This window comes from Uloborus diversus, chromosome 5 (assembly GCF_026930045.1).
Source record: "Uloborus diversus isolate 005 chromosome 5, Udiv.v.3.1, whole genome shotgun sequence".
Lineage (NCBI taxonomy): Eukaryota > Metazoa > Arthropoda > Arachnida > Araneae > Uloboridae > Uloborus > Uloborus diversus.
Window position 1 is genome coordinate 98611998 of NC_072735.1, and position 13583 is coordinate 98625580.

The window sequence follows — 13583 nt, forward strand, 5'->3', positions numbered from 1 at the left end:
AATATGGGGGAGTACTAAAATATATGGGTATAAAAAGTTACATAAGTTACATTTTGTATTTTTTGACTCATTTTGATTTTTGCTTCAAACTTTCAATGTCCTAACTTTGCATCTGATTTTGAACATTTTTGCAGTCGGAAGTATACAACTAGGACTAACAGTTGCGAAAATAAAGATTTTGCAGGTTAAAACGGAACACCCTGTATGTAAATACATACATATATATATATATATATATATATATATATATATATATATATAATTTGAATTTTGACTTTTTGAATTCAAATAATTTTCTTCGCAATCACGAGTTGCGACAGGACCCTACTCATGGGGCCTATTGTTTTTAGAATCGAATCCTGTCCTCCCAATCCTGCTCCTCCTCCTGGGTAGTTACGTGTGTGCATGTGTGTAAGGACGTATTTGCGTGTAGACGTGTGTGTGAGAGGAGTGTGTGTGTGTGTAGGCTGTAGGACATGGACGACACCGCCCTGGAGGAGGGGATTGCGGTGGACAGTGCTTCTAAAGGAGGCTCAGGACCAGAGGAGCAGCTCCTGCATGGGCCTGTGGATGGCAGTGCTGCAGAGGCCCTTGGTCCGCTCTGAAAAAGGGACTTGAGATCAAGGACGGCCAAATAAAGACAATGAGCAATCGTGGTAAAAAAAAATGAATTTTGAAATTTTCAATTCAAATTATGTTTTTCGCAATCACGAACTGCGACAGGATCGTACTCATTGGAGTTATTGTTTCTAGAAACGGTGTCCCCCCAAGCCTGCCCCTCCTCCTGGGCGGTTACGTGTGCATAGTTGTGTGTGTATGCGTACACCTGTGTGTATGCACGTAGGAGTGTGTGAGTGTATGTGTGTGAGCGTGCGTGTGTGTAGGACATGGACGCCTCCGACCAGGAGAAGCGGATAGCTCGGGACCGGAGGAGCCGCGACTGCAGAGGACGGTGGGCGGTGGTGCTGCAGAGGCCCCTTGTCCAAGCTGAAAAAGGAACCGGACGCCAAAAACGGTCAAGTGAGGACAATAAGCAATCGTGATTGCTCAAAAAAAAAAAAAAAAAAAAAAAAAATTAATTTGAACTTTTGAATTCAAACTATGTTTTTTGCAATCAAGAACTGCGACAGGACCCTACTCATTAGAGTTATTGTTTCTAGGAACGGCTCCTGTCCCCCCAAGCCTGCTCTTCCTCCTGGGCGGTTACGTGTGCATAGTTCTCTGTGTGTGTGTGTGTGTGTAGGCTTGTGTGTGTGTACGTAGACCTGTATGTATGCAAGTAGGCGTGTGTGAGTGTATGTGTGAAGTCGCGTGTGTGTGTCATCATGGACGCCTCCGATCAGAAGCGGATAGCTCATTACCGGATGAGCCGCGCCTGCAGAGGACGGTGGGCCCCTGTTTCAAGCTGAAAAAGGAACCGGACATCAAAAACGGTCAAGTGAGGACAATAAGCAATCGTGATTGCTCACAAAAAAACCCTTTCGAATTTTCAAAATTTATTTGAATTTTGAAATTTTGAATTCAAATTATGTTTTTCGCAATCACAAGTTGCGACAGGACTCTACTCTTTGGTTACTACCCCATTCGCCTGTTTCTAGAAACGGTTCCTGTCCCTAATCTCGGGCGGTTACGTGTGTATAGTTGCGTATGTGTAGGCTTGTGTGTGTGCATAGACCTGTGGGTATGCACGTTGGCGTGTGTGTATGTGTGTGTGCTTGTGTGTAGGACATGGATGCTACCGATCAGAAGCAGCGGCTACCGGGAGGAGTCGCACCTGCAGAGGACGGTGGGGTTGAAAAAGGAACCGGACATCAAGGACGGTCAAATGAAAACAATTAGCAATCGTGATTGCTCAAAAAAAAAAAAAAAAAAAAAACTGTAATTTGAATTTCGAAACTTTGAATTCATCTACTGGTTAGAGTTATTGTTTCTAGAAATAGCTCCCCCGCCCAAGCATGTCCCTCCTCCTGGGTGCTTACGTGTATATAGTTGTGTGCGTGTGTGTGTAGGCTTACGAGTGTGCACGTAGTCGTGTGTATGTGTGAAAAGGCGTGCGCGCGTAGGCGACTGTGTAGGAGCATGCGTGTGTAGGACATGGACGCCACCGCCCAGCAAAAGTGGATTCCGGGGGACAGTGCTCAGGACCAGCCGCGCCGCCGCCGGTGGACGGTGGTGCTGCAGGCCTGGTCCAAGCTGAAAAAGGAACCGGAACATCAAGGACTGTCAAGTGGGAACAATAAGCAATCGTGATTGCTCAAAAAAAAGCCAAAAAAAAAAAAAAAAAAATAATTTGAATGTTTGGCATCTTGAATTCAAATTATGTTTTTCGCAATCACGAGCGTGTGTGTTTGTGTAAGCGCATGTGTGTGGGTGCGTGTGTGCGTAAGTATATGTATGCATGTGTGTGAATGAGTGTTGTGTACGCGCGTGTGCGTGTAGGCGTTCATGTGTGTGTGTGTAGGCGTACATGTGTGTTTGTAGGCGTTCGTGTGTGTGTGTAGGCATGTGTGTTTGTGTGCATGCATGAGTGTGTGTAGGAATGTGTGAAAACGTGTGTTTGTATGTGTGTGAGCGTGCATGTGTGTAGGACATGGACGCCTCCGACCAGGAAAAGCTCAGGACCGGGGGACAGCCGCGCCTGGAGGACGGCGGGCGGTGGTGCTGCAGAGGCCCTGTTCCAAGCTGAAAAAGGAACCGGAACATCAAGGACGGTCAAGTAAAAACAATAAGCAATCGTGATTGCTCAAAAAAAAAAAAAAAAAAAAAAAAAAAAAAAAAAAACTGTAATTTGAATTCCGAAACATTGAATTCAAATTAGGTTTTTCGCAATCACGAGTTGCGACAAGACTCTACTGGTTAGAGTTATTGTTTCTAGAAATGGCTCCCCCGCCCAAGCATGTCCCTCCTCCTGGGTGCTTACGTGTATATAGTTGTGTGCGTGTGTGTGTAGGCTTACGAGTGTGCACGTAGGCGTGTGTATGTGTGTAAAGGCGTGCGCGCGTGGACGACTGTGTATGAGCATGCGTGTGTAGGACATGGACGCCACCGCCCAGCAAAAGTGGATTCCGGGGGACAGTGCTCAGGACCAGCCGCGCCGCCGCCGGTGGACGGTGGTGCTGCAGGCCTGGTCCAAGCTGAAAAAGGAACCGGAACATCAAGGACTGTCAAGTGAGAACAATAAGCAATCGTGATTGCTCAAAAAAAAAAAAAAAAAAAAAAAAAAAGAATTTTTGGCATCTTGAATTCAAATTATGTTTTTCGCAATCACGAGCATGTGTGTTCGTGTAGGCGCATGTGTGTGGGTGCGTAAGTGTATGTATGCATGTGTGTGAGTGAGTGTTGTAGTGTTGTGTACGTGCGTGTGCGTGTAGGTGTTCGTGTGTGTGTGTGTGTGTGTGTGTGTAGGCGTTCGTGTGTGTGGGGCATGGACGCCACCGCCCAGCAAAAGTGGATTTCGGGGGGACAGTGTTTAGGACCAGCCGCGCCGCCGCCGGTGGTGCTGCAGGCCTGGTTCAAGCTGAAAAAGGAACCGGAACATCAAGGACTGTCAAGTGAGAACAATAAGCAATCGTGATAGCTCAAAAAAAGCCAAAAAAAAAAATAATTTGAATTTTTGGCATCTTGAATTCAAATTATGTTTTTCGCAATCACGAGCGTGTGTGTTTGTGTAGGCGCATGTGTGTGGGTGCGTGTGTGCGTACGTATATGTATGCATGTGTGTGAGTGAGTGTTGTGTACGCGCGTGTGCGTGTAGGCGTTCATGTGTGTGTGTGTGTGTAGGCGTACATGTATGTTTGTAGGCGTTCGTGTGTGTGTGTGTAGGCATGTGTGTTTGTGTGCATGCATGAGTGTGTGTAGGAATGTGTGAAAACGTGTGTTTGTATGTGTGTGAGCGTGCATGTGTGTAGGACATGGACGCCTCCGAACAGGAAAAGCTCAGGACCAGGGGACAGCCGCGTCTGGAGGACAGCGGGCGGTGGTGTTGCAGAAGCCCTGTTCCAAGCTGAAAAAAGAACCGGAACATCAAGGACGGTCAAGTGAAAACAATAAGCAATCGTGATTGCTCAAAAAAAAAAAAAAACCCTAATTTGAATTCCGAAACTTTGAATTCAAATTATGTTTTTCGCAATGACGTGTTACGACACGACTCTACTGGTTAGAGTTATTGTTTCTAGAAATGGCTCCCCCGCCCAAGCATGTCCCTCCTCCTGGGTGCTTACGTGTATATAGTTGTGTGCGCGTGTGTGTAGGCTTACGAGTGTGCACGTAGTCGTGTGTATGTGTGTATGTGTGTAAAGGCGTGCGCGCGTAGGGGAGTGTGTATGAGCATGCGTGTGGTTGACATGGACGCCACCGCCCAGCAAAAGTGGATTTCGGTGGACAGTGCTCAGGACCAGCCGCGCCGCCGCCGGTGGTGCTGCAGGCCTGGTCCAAGCTGAAAAAGGAACCGGAACATCAAGGACTGTCAAGTGAGAACAATAAGCAATCTTGAGTGCTCCAAAAAAAAAAAAAAAAAACCCCGTCTGATTCCAACATTTCCCTATTGTTAGTATTGAATCCGAAACGAATTTCTTCAAATATCTCGAAAACTCTTTTCTGCAGATATGCCGTTTATCTGCCGACGGCAGTATATCTATATATATATATATATATATATAACGTAAGGAAAAAATTAGTACAACTTGTCCCACATGTGACGGTGGAACCACCCTTAATACTCTGCTTTTGACTCCAAAAATAGATTAACAAACATTTGCAGGCGGAATAAAATATCAAATTCATGCCACAAAATGTCAAACATTTCAGCAATATTTCTTTATAAATAGTCATCATCGAAAGGATTTTTTATTGAAATCAAATTTCCTGTGTGAAGTTTTTTTTTTTGTCGGGGCAGATTATTTTTCATGGTAAGATATTTGAAAAGTTTAAGTGGAAGAATGGGACGCAGCTTGTGTTTTTAATATGAAACTCTCTTCCGTTGAGTTGTCTAGGCACGACTGCTTGAGCAACAGCTGTTTCTTTTCTCATATTCAATCCTCTTACGGAGATTGGAGTTCATGCCACGTACACTTCTCTTTTCACACGCTATCTTTCAACTCAGTCACTTTTCTTTCAAGTAAACAGTGGCTAAGGTTTCTAAACGAAAATAGCAGGTTTGTTGCGAGAAGGAAGGGTACTTTTTCTGTTATTTTTTTCACGATCATGTTTATTTTCGTATTAGGAAGGAAGTCCATCGCTATATCAAAGTTGGCGCCTGCTGATACAAACATTAAAAAATAGCGAAAGTTGTTTAAAAATTGTGTGTGTGTTGTTTTTAACTATAAATTATATTTCTTTGATGATGAGGAGTGTATTTACTAAACTTCAAACTCTGAACTTTGTGGGCTTGGTTTTGTATCTATTATGTAAACGACAAGCAAATGTTGTAGTTCTCAATAACTGAAAATTTAAATTAAGTACAAATGGTTGCTGCCTCTAATTTCCAAATAACTGTGGCAGTGAAAATTATTTCTTAATCTGGAACTCATTTAGTAAAATAACTCAGCTTATCAAACATATTTTTGATTTGCTACAGCACGGAAAAGTTGCAAATGGTGAAGGGGAAAAAAAGGGTAATGTGTTTTGATTGTGCAATATGCAATATGGATTAATATCCAAAGGAATGAAAGAGGACTTCTGTGTTTCTTTAGAAGTTTTGCTACAATTTTTTTAGAACAAGGGTAGTCACATTTTTTGCAAGCATGGGATACACTTATGAGAAACGAAGGAGATCTGGGGCCGTTAGGTTAACCTAAGATCAATATTCAAGCTCATAAATAGCATTACAAATGTGTTTATCAATTATATCTGGCTGCATTTATAAATTATGTATTTGTTGCGCATCGAAGAGAGAAGAAATAACATCATTGATCAAAATAACAACAAAATTAAGAAAAAATATCCCTATTCTGCTGAACTTATAAATGTAAAATACCACGTGAAGAAAAAAAAAAAAAAAAAAAAGCAGACACGTGTTTCAGGGTTACAAGGAACCTTGTAACGCCATCCAGCAAAGATATTTTTAATACGTAGGAAGAAATATGTTTTGGGCCGGACCCCTGCTGTAGGGAAAAAAACTGCATCAGGTACTGTACGTTGCGCCAGAGGAAAAATTTCCACGTACACAAAAAAACCGTAATTTTATGTGTGCAAAAACAAGCCACACAACATCATTGAGTTTTCAGCCAAAACTGCCATTTTTATTTATCGTTCCATGGAACAAGACAAAAACTGCGCCCTCTATAAATTAAAGTAGAAGTTAAGAATTAAAGTAGAAGTTATTAATTAAAATAGAAGTAATAAAAATAAAATAGAACCAAACATTCTCCCCGCCCTGTCAAGAGTCATTCTTGACAGTCAACTGGTAACAGTACCAGTTTCGAGATGGATCGCCTGAACAGTCCACAGTTCGTTTTAATGTCCACCACGCGTGTCTTAAAATCAGCTCCAGGATGTACAGCTACAACTCGTCCCATAGTCCAAGATCCAGCGGGACCACTGTCCTTAAGAAGAACTATATTCCCTTCTCTTACATTTGGCTGTGGCATTCGCCATTTGACCCGCGACTGTAGAGTTGATAAGTAGTCTCTTTTCCAGGATTTCCAAATTCCATTTCTCATGGACTGCACTAAATTCCATCTGGAAGAATAAGAAAGATTATTTACCGGAATATCATCAAGGGAACTAAGAAGAACATCTCCTATAAGAAAATGAGATGGCGTCAGGACTTGAACTTCCAAGCTACTGTCGCTAGTAGCAACTAGTGGACGGGAGTTGAGGCATGCTTCAATTGGGGTCAATAAATTGGTTATCTCTTCAAAAGTTAATACTGTTTCGCCAATGACTCTTTTCAAATGAAATTTCATTTCCCAAAGCCCGCCAAAGTGCGGAGAAGCAGGTGGATTAAAATGAAATTCAATGTTGGACTGAGATAAGAAAAAAGCAATGTCCTCATTTTCATTCACAGATAATAAGAACTTCTGAATGTCGTTGAGCTTCCGTTCAGCTCCAACAAAATTTCGACCATTGTCACAAAATATATGGCGCGGTGCTCCACGACGGGAACTAAATCTTCGTAATGCTGCTATGAAATTATCTGCGGACAAATCACTTGCTGCTTCTAAATGGACGGCTTTTGTTGCAAGACACACAAAAATTGCAACATATCCCTTTGTAGTTTTTGATCCTCTTCCTTTATTAAATTTCAAAGCAAAAGGACCTGCGTAGTCGATTCCCGTGTTTGAGAAGGGAAGCGCAGGTGTAACCCTTGCTTCGGGCAGATCTCCCATTATTTGAGTAGTTTTTGCTTGCCTATACCGTGTACAAGTAATGTAATTGTTAATAATTTTCTTAACGAGTTTTTTGCAATTGATGATCCAAAATCTTTGTCTGAGAATATTTGTTAGCAGTGTTTGTCCAGCATGAAGGTGAATCAAATGATATTGCCGAATTAGAAGGCTACTAATTTTGTGATCCGCAGGTAATATCCAAGGATGCTTTGCATCAAACGGCAGCAATGACTTTTGCAATCTTCCGCCCACCCGTAATGCATCATTTTCATCAATGAAAGGATTTAATGGGAGTAGTTGGCTTTTAGTTGAAATAGCTTTGTTATTTCTTAATAAGTGCAGTTCCTTAGAAAATGATGAACTTTGAACAAACAAAACAATTTTTAACATAGCCATATTTCTTTCAACAGAAGTTATGGGAATACAAGTTGCAGGATTCAACCTTAAGTTATTTTTCTTACACCTATTAATAAATCTCAAACAGTAAGCTACAATACCAACTATTTTAGATAAAGAAGAAAAACTATCAAACAGTTTTTCAAAGAAATTCTTTGTTTTCTGATAAATTGCAATTTAATACTTTAAGCTTTTTTTCCGCTAGTGTGTTTTTGTTTTCTTGCACCTGAATGGCTTCAGGCCAATCCTTTGAATCTTTGAGTAGCCAAGGTGGGCCGTTCCACCACAAATTGCAATCAATTAACAAATTAGCATTTAGTCCGCGTGAGGCAATATCTGCCAGGTTCTCTTTTGATTTCACGTAGCCCAAACTTTTGAATGGAATTATTTCCAAAATTTCAGATGTTCTATTAGCTACGAACTGTTTCCATTTACGGGGATGGCTAGCTAACCACGCTAGAACTACTGTAGAATCAGTCCAAGCAAAAATTTCTATTTCAAAATCTCTCAATGCAACTTGAACAGACTGCAGAAGACGCGCTAATAATCTTGCAGCATTCAATTCCAAACGTGGGATTGAAATTTGTTTAATAGGACAAACTTTTGTTTTTGCAACCATCAAACTGGATTTTCTTGAACCGTCTGCTGTGGTTTGCACCGTATATATTGCAGCCGCATACGCTAATTCCGACGCATCGGAAAACCCATGAATTTGAATTAGTTTATGCGTATTTAACCACCTTGGAATATTTATTAAATTAACAGATGATAAATTTTCTTGAAATTTTTTCCAATTCTTTTGTAACTCATTTGGCAGAGCTGAATCCCAATCTAAATTATGTAACCACAATTTTTGATAAAATATTTTAATTATTACAGTACAAGGAGATAAAAGTCCTAATGGATCAAATATCTTTGCAGATTCTGAGAGAATGTGTCTTTTTGTTACTGAATGCTCTTCACGAAAGGCAATTTTAAACGTGAAGCAATCCAAATTCGAGTCCCAATAAAGTCCTAAAACTTTTGATTCCTTACTTGGCAGAATTCGAACCTCTGCTAAATTTCTCGAATCAGACTCAATGTGATTCAAAATTTCTTCCGCGTTTGATCTCCATTTTCTGAGATGAAAACTATGTGAACCTAGTAATTCAGACAGCTCAGAACAAATTTTAATACCTTCACTTATATTATTTACACCCGATAACAAATCATCCATGTAAAAGTCATTTAAAATAACTTTCGAAAGAAGTGGATTTTCTGTTTCGCAGTTCATTTCTATTTGTTGCAGCACTCTGGTTGCCAAAAATGGGGCCGATGCAGTTCCGTATGTTAAAGTACGCAATTTAAATTCCTGCATTTGAGACTTTGAACTGTTTCTCCATAGTATGAGCAGATAGTTTTGGTCTTCCTCAGATACCCACACCTGTCTATACATTTTAGCAATGTCTGCAGTAAAAGCAAACTCATACATGCGAAAGTTCAACAAAATTGAAAATAAGTCTTTATGAACGATTGGACCAACACCCAAAACAGAATTTAATGAGACCGATGTCGAAGTTTTACTTGACGCATCGAAAACCACCCTTAGCTGAGTCAATAGGTCCAGGCTATTGGAACCGAGGATCCGCTAAATCAATACCTTTTAAATAACTTAAGTTACTAGTATCCAATTGTTCCGACGGTAAGTTCGCTGTCAATTTATTTAGAACAAATGCCTGAACGTTCAATTTAGGGGCCTTTTCTTGGGTTTTCGAATGAATAGTTAAATTTACTACGCCTCGAGTTGTGTCCGTTTTGCTTCCTCCTATGCCGTTTATTGAGATTCTAGCATTTTTTCTTTTTAAATTTAATCTTTGTAAACAACTTTCCGAAATAAAAGAGGCCATAGATCCAGAGTCGAGCAAAATACGACAGTCTTGAGCCTGTCCTGACGAATCATTAATTTTTACAACTGCCGTAGGCAGCAAAGCACTACCCGAATGTTCATTTGTATTGACCGAAAGGTTTGAATTCCCAGTTTCCTCTACAGAGTCTTTATTACTGCTTGAGGAAACTTGCAACGAATTTTTAGAACTCTCATGTAATAATGTATTGTGTTTCTGTTTACAAATACGACATAGAAAATTACTAGTGCAATTTTTAGCATTATGCTGCTTGAAACACACGAAGCATAAACCACTTTTATACACAAAACTTCTTCTAGATTCAACATCCATCAATTTAAATTTCATACAATTGTGTAAACCATGCCCCCCATTACATTTAGGACACATTTGCTTTAAATTATTAATTAAATTTGCTTTGACAACTTTATCCGGTTTCAAAACCAATTTCTTATTATTTTCTTCATCACATACTTCTAATGATGAACATCTTTCATTCAAAAACTGAATAAATTCTTCATACTTAGGGAATTCCTTATCACAAGTCTTTTGCGACCAAATTTGACGCGTTTCACAATCCAACTTTTGCAAAAGCAAGTATATAAGTCATGGATCGCGTAACGTTGCTTCATTATGCAATGACTTTAAACCCCTAATTACCTCATCAGAGGTATCTGCCAATTGTCGTAAATTACAACCATTTACTTTAATAATATTAGGCTGCTCAATAAATGTTTTCAATAAAGAATTAACTATCTGTTTCTTTTTATCATATCTATTAAGCAATTTTTGCCATGCTTCATCATAACCATTTTCACATACCGGAATATGCTTAATTATAGCAGCTGGCTCTTCTAATAAACCTTTCAAATACTGAAATTTCTGTACTTTGCTTAAAGATTCATTACCATGTACTGTTGAAACATATAAATCTTTGAAATTGAGCCAGTCTGTATAATTACCATTAAACGATGGAATATTAAGCCGTGGCAATTCAAAATCACCCTTAATAGAATGCACTGGATTAATATTCGTAGAAATAACATTTTCATTAATAACAATTTCATCCAACAAATTTTGCAATTTGACTCTTTTATCGAAATACAGTTCCGTAAATTCTTCAATTTCCGAATCTTTTTCAGGCAAAAGCCCATCATATTTATCAAAATCTTTAAACGCTTCTTCTCCTTTTTCCAATCTAATAAGAATATCATTTTTAGATAACACAGATTGCAATGAATTGCGAATTCCGGTTAATGAGGCTTTAGCTCGCTCACGGAGCTTTTTTGCTTCTGTATCTTCCATACCAAAGTCAGCGGCTTTTTCTAATTCCATAAAAATTCAAGAAAAGATTATACTTATCTTTCCAATTTTTTTTCAGATATCTCGCCGGTGCCTCCAATTTTATGTACGTTGCGCCAGAGGAAAAATTTCCACGTATACAAAAAAAACCGTAATTTTATGTGTGCAAAAACAAGCCACACAACATCATTGAGTTTTCAGCCAAAACTGCCATTTTTATTTATCGTTCCATGGAACAAGACAAAAACTTCGTCCTCTATAAATTAAAGTAGAAGTTATTAATTAAAGTAGAAGTAATAAAAATAAAATAGAACCAAACAGGTACTACTACGTAGCAAAAGTAATTGATGTATTAAATTCCTTTTGACTTTTCAAAATGGTAATAATAACGTTTTTTTTCATTTTTCGTAAAGCATTTTTTTTTACATTTACGTAAATGACGTTAGAATCACACACACACACACACACACACACACACACACACACACACACACACACACACACACACACACACACACACACACACACACACACACACACCACATATATATATACACACACACATTTATTTATATACAGAGATATAATTAGGTTGTTCTTCTAGGCGTGAAAATACCCCTCGACATTTTTTTTTTGGAGTTAGTTAAATATGAGGTAGCAGTGGGCACTTAGTAGTGCTGAACTGTGTTAAAAAATTAAACTTAAAAGGATGAAATGAAAGATGACAGAGAAAGAATGATCGGTACCTACTACTTTCGTTTTTAACGTTTAGAAAGTTTTACATTTTGACTTAAAAAGATAATATAATTAATAATAAAAAAAATGAAGTGTATATAAGTTAAAAAATACCTAAATCTAGATTTTTCAATATTACTAATTTTGAAATTTTTTAAAAGAAGACATGTACTATTTTTCGCAGTTAAGCTTACTGATTTATTTTTACTTCAACTTGTTGAAATTTTTTTTTCTCTTTCAGGAAATATTGCAAGAATGTAAAAATTTAAAAGTGTAGCAAAAATGGCGAGGAAAACATGGAATAAACGTACGCCGGGAATATTTTTTAAAAACAAGTTTTCTTCTCCTCGGTAGATTTTTTAAATATAAATTCTGCTAAGTGCTTTAAAACACGACTTCATATGTAGCAGATGTTTATTTTCTCTTAGCCAAGTCACATTTAGCGAGACTAAATCACGCCACAGATATAACTTGTAGGAAATATTTATTTTTTCTTGTTATAAACTCTCAGAGTAAGGAAAACAATCGCAATACGTTTAACTTGAAATAGTTAAAAAGAAAAAAACTGTATGTGATTTTCATAGAAACAATTTATAACATGATACACGTAGATCATTACAGTAAGTAATCATAATAAAGTATCGAATATGTCTTAAGTGATTCTGGACAAATTTGCAAGTTCATTTATAAAATATATAACATTTTTACTACTTTTCTAATTTAGGTCACAAATGAAGTAGACAGAAAATGTTAATTTGTTCTTAAATTTAAGTAATCGTAAATTTCTTCAAATAGTTGAAAATCAATATTTTTCTAGAAATACCTAGTTTACAACATGATACGGGTAGATCATTAATAAGTAATCATAATAAAGTATCAAATATGTCTTAAAGACTTAAGACAAATTACCTAGTTCATTTATTAATAGATCTTTCAAAAATATTGATAATTTAAGTAGCAAACATTTTTAATACTTTTCAACTTTGGTCGCAAATGAAGTCAGCAGAAAATATTAATTTGCTTTTAAATTTTAAATAATCTTAAATTTAAATTTCTTTAAATAGCTGAATTTTTTTTTCATAGAAACAGTTTATAACATGATCCGGGTAGATCATTAGTAAGTAAACACAACAAAGTACCAAATATGTCTTAAGTGACTTAGAACAAACTCGCTAGTTCATTTATAAATGGGTCTTTCCAAAATATTGGTAATCTAAATAACGTACCTTTTTACTGCTTTCCTAATTTCGTCGCAAATGAATTCATCGGGAAATGTTAATTGTTCTTCAATTTTATCGATAACACCAGTAAACAAGATCTGCACAAAAAAATTAGGAATCAAAATCAGTTCAAGGTTTTGATATTCCTTGCAAAATAGCAGACACGATTTTCAGTGCTTTGATTCTTTTATCACAACTGTCCCATTATAATTAGTTGTACAGGTGTTAGTGTTCATTCTCATAAAAAGGCATTAACTTTTTGAAATTCCTTATGAAAAGGAATTAATATTTTTTTGGTTTCAATCGTAGTTTTAGCAGCATATACAACGTATGTCTTACACACACATATTAATTTTTTTTTCTACCCAATTCAGTGCATTTTACAGTTAATGTAGAATGATAGCACATCAATCTTGAAATACAATCACACCACAGCTAAGAACATAACTATAGCTATACAAAGGTGTTTAGTTGGACACGGTGTTCGGCATTTAGAATTACATGCTAAACTTTTCCTTCGTGTTTCTTTTAAGAAAAGTGTTGAAATCAGCTTTAATTTTTAGTCTAAATCAGAACATAAAATTTTCTTAGAAGAACATTTAAAGGAGACTGGGGATACTTGATCCCCACTTTAGTTTTCAATTTTTTTTCTGCTGCAAATTATCACTTTTTTTTAAAAAAAAGTATGTGAACAAAGGTAAGTTTTTCCTCTATCTGAT

The 13583-nt window shown here is 37.6% G+C and overlaps 3 protein-coding genes across 3 annotated transcripts; all 3 read right to left on the minus strand.

Moving 5' to 3' along the window:
• Window positions 1-6383: 6383 nt before the first annotated feature.
• LOC129223035 (uncharacterized) lies at window positions 6384-7724 on the minus strand. Its single transcript, XM_054857599.1, has one exon. It carries the CDS (start codon window positions 7722-7724, stop codon window positions 6384-6386), a length of 1341 nt encoding a protein of 446 aa, XP_054713574.1.
• A 142-nt stretch (window positions 7725-7866) lies between these two features.
• Window positions 7867-9195, minus strand: LOC129223036 (uncharacterized). The gene is made up of 2 exons (XM_054857600.1): window positions 8570-9195; window positions 7867-8464 (listed from the first exon to the last, which is right to left on the minus strand). The coding sequence occupies exons 1-2, from the start codon at window positions 9193-9195 to the stop codon at window positions 7867-7869; spliced, it is 1224 nt and encodes a 407-aa protein (XP_054713575.1).
• Window positions 9196-9331: 136 nt separating this feature from the next.
• LOC129223037 (uncharacterized) lies at window positions 9332-10942 on the minus strand. The gene is made up of 3 exons (XM_054857601.1): window positions 10697-10942; window positions 10268-10612; window positions 9332-10111 (listed from the first exon to the last, which is right to left on the minus strand). The coding sequence occupies exons 1-3, from the start codon at window positions 10940-10942 to the stop codon at window positions 9332-9334; spliced, it is 1371 nt and encodes a 456-aa protein (XP_054713576.1).
• Window positions 10943-13583: the final 2641 nt, after the last annotated feature.

Coding starts and splice junctions, on each gene's coding strand:
- LOC129223037 (XM_054857601.1), bottom strand. CDS start 10,942: ATGGAATTAGAAAAAGCCGCTGACTTTGGTATGGAAGATACAGAAGCA. Junction 10,613..10,696: donor AACTGTATTTCGATAAAAGA/GTCAAATTGCAA, acceptor CATTCTATTAAG/GGTGATTTTGAATTGCCACG. Junction 10,112..10,267: donor TGGCAGATACCTCTGATGAG/GTAATTAGGGGT, acceptor GAATTTATTCAG/TTTTTGAATGAAAGATGTTC.
- LOC129223036 (XM_054857600.1), bottom strand. CDS start 9,195: ATGTATGAGTTTGCTTTTACTGCAGACATTGCTAAAATGTATAGACAG. Junction 8,465..8,569: donor ATATTTTATCAAAAATTGTG/GTTACATAATTT, acceptor AAATATTCCAAG/GTGGTTAAATACGCATAAAC.
- LOC129223035 (XM_054857599.1), bottom strand. CDS start 7,724: ATGGCTATGTTAAAAATTGTTTTGTTTGTTCAAAGTTCATCATTTTCT.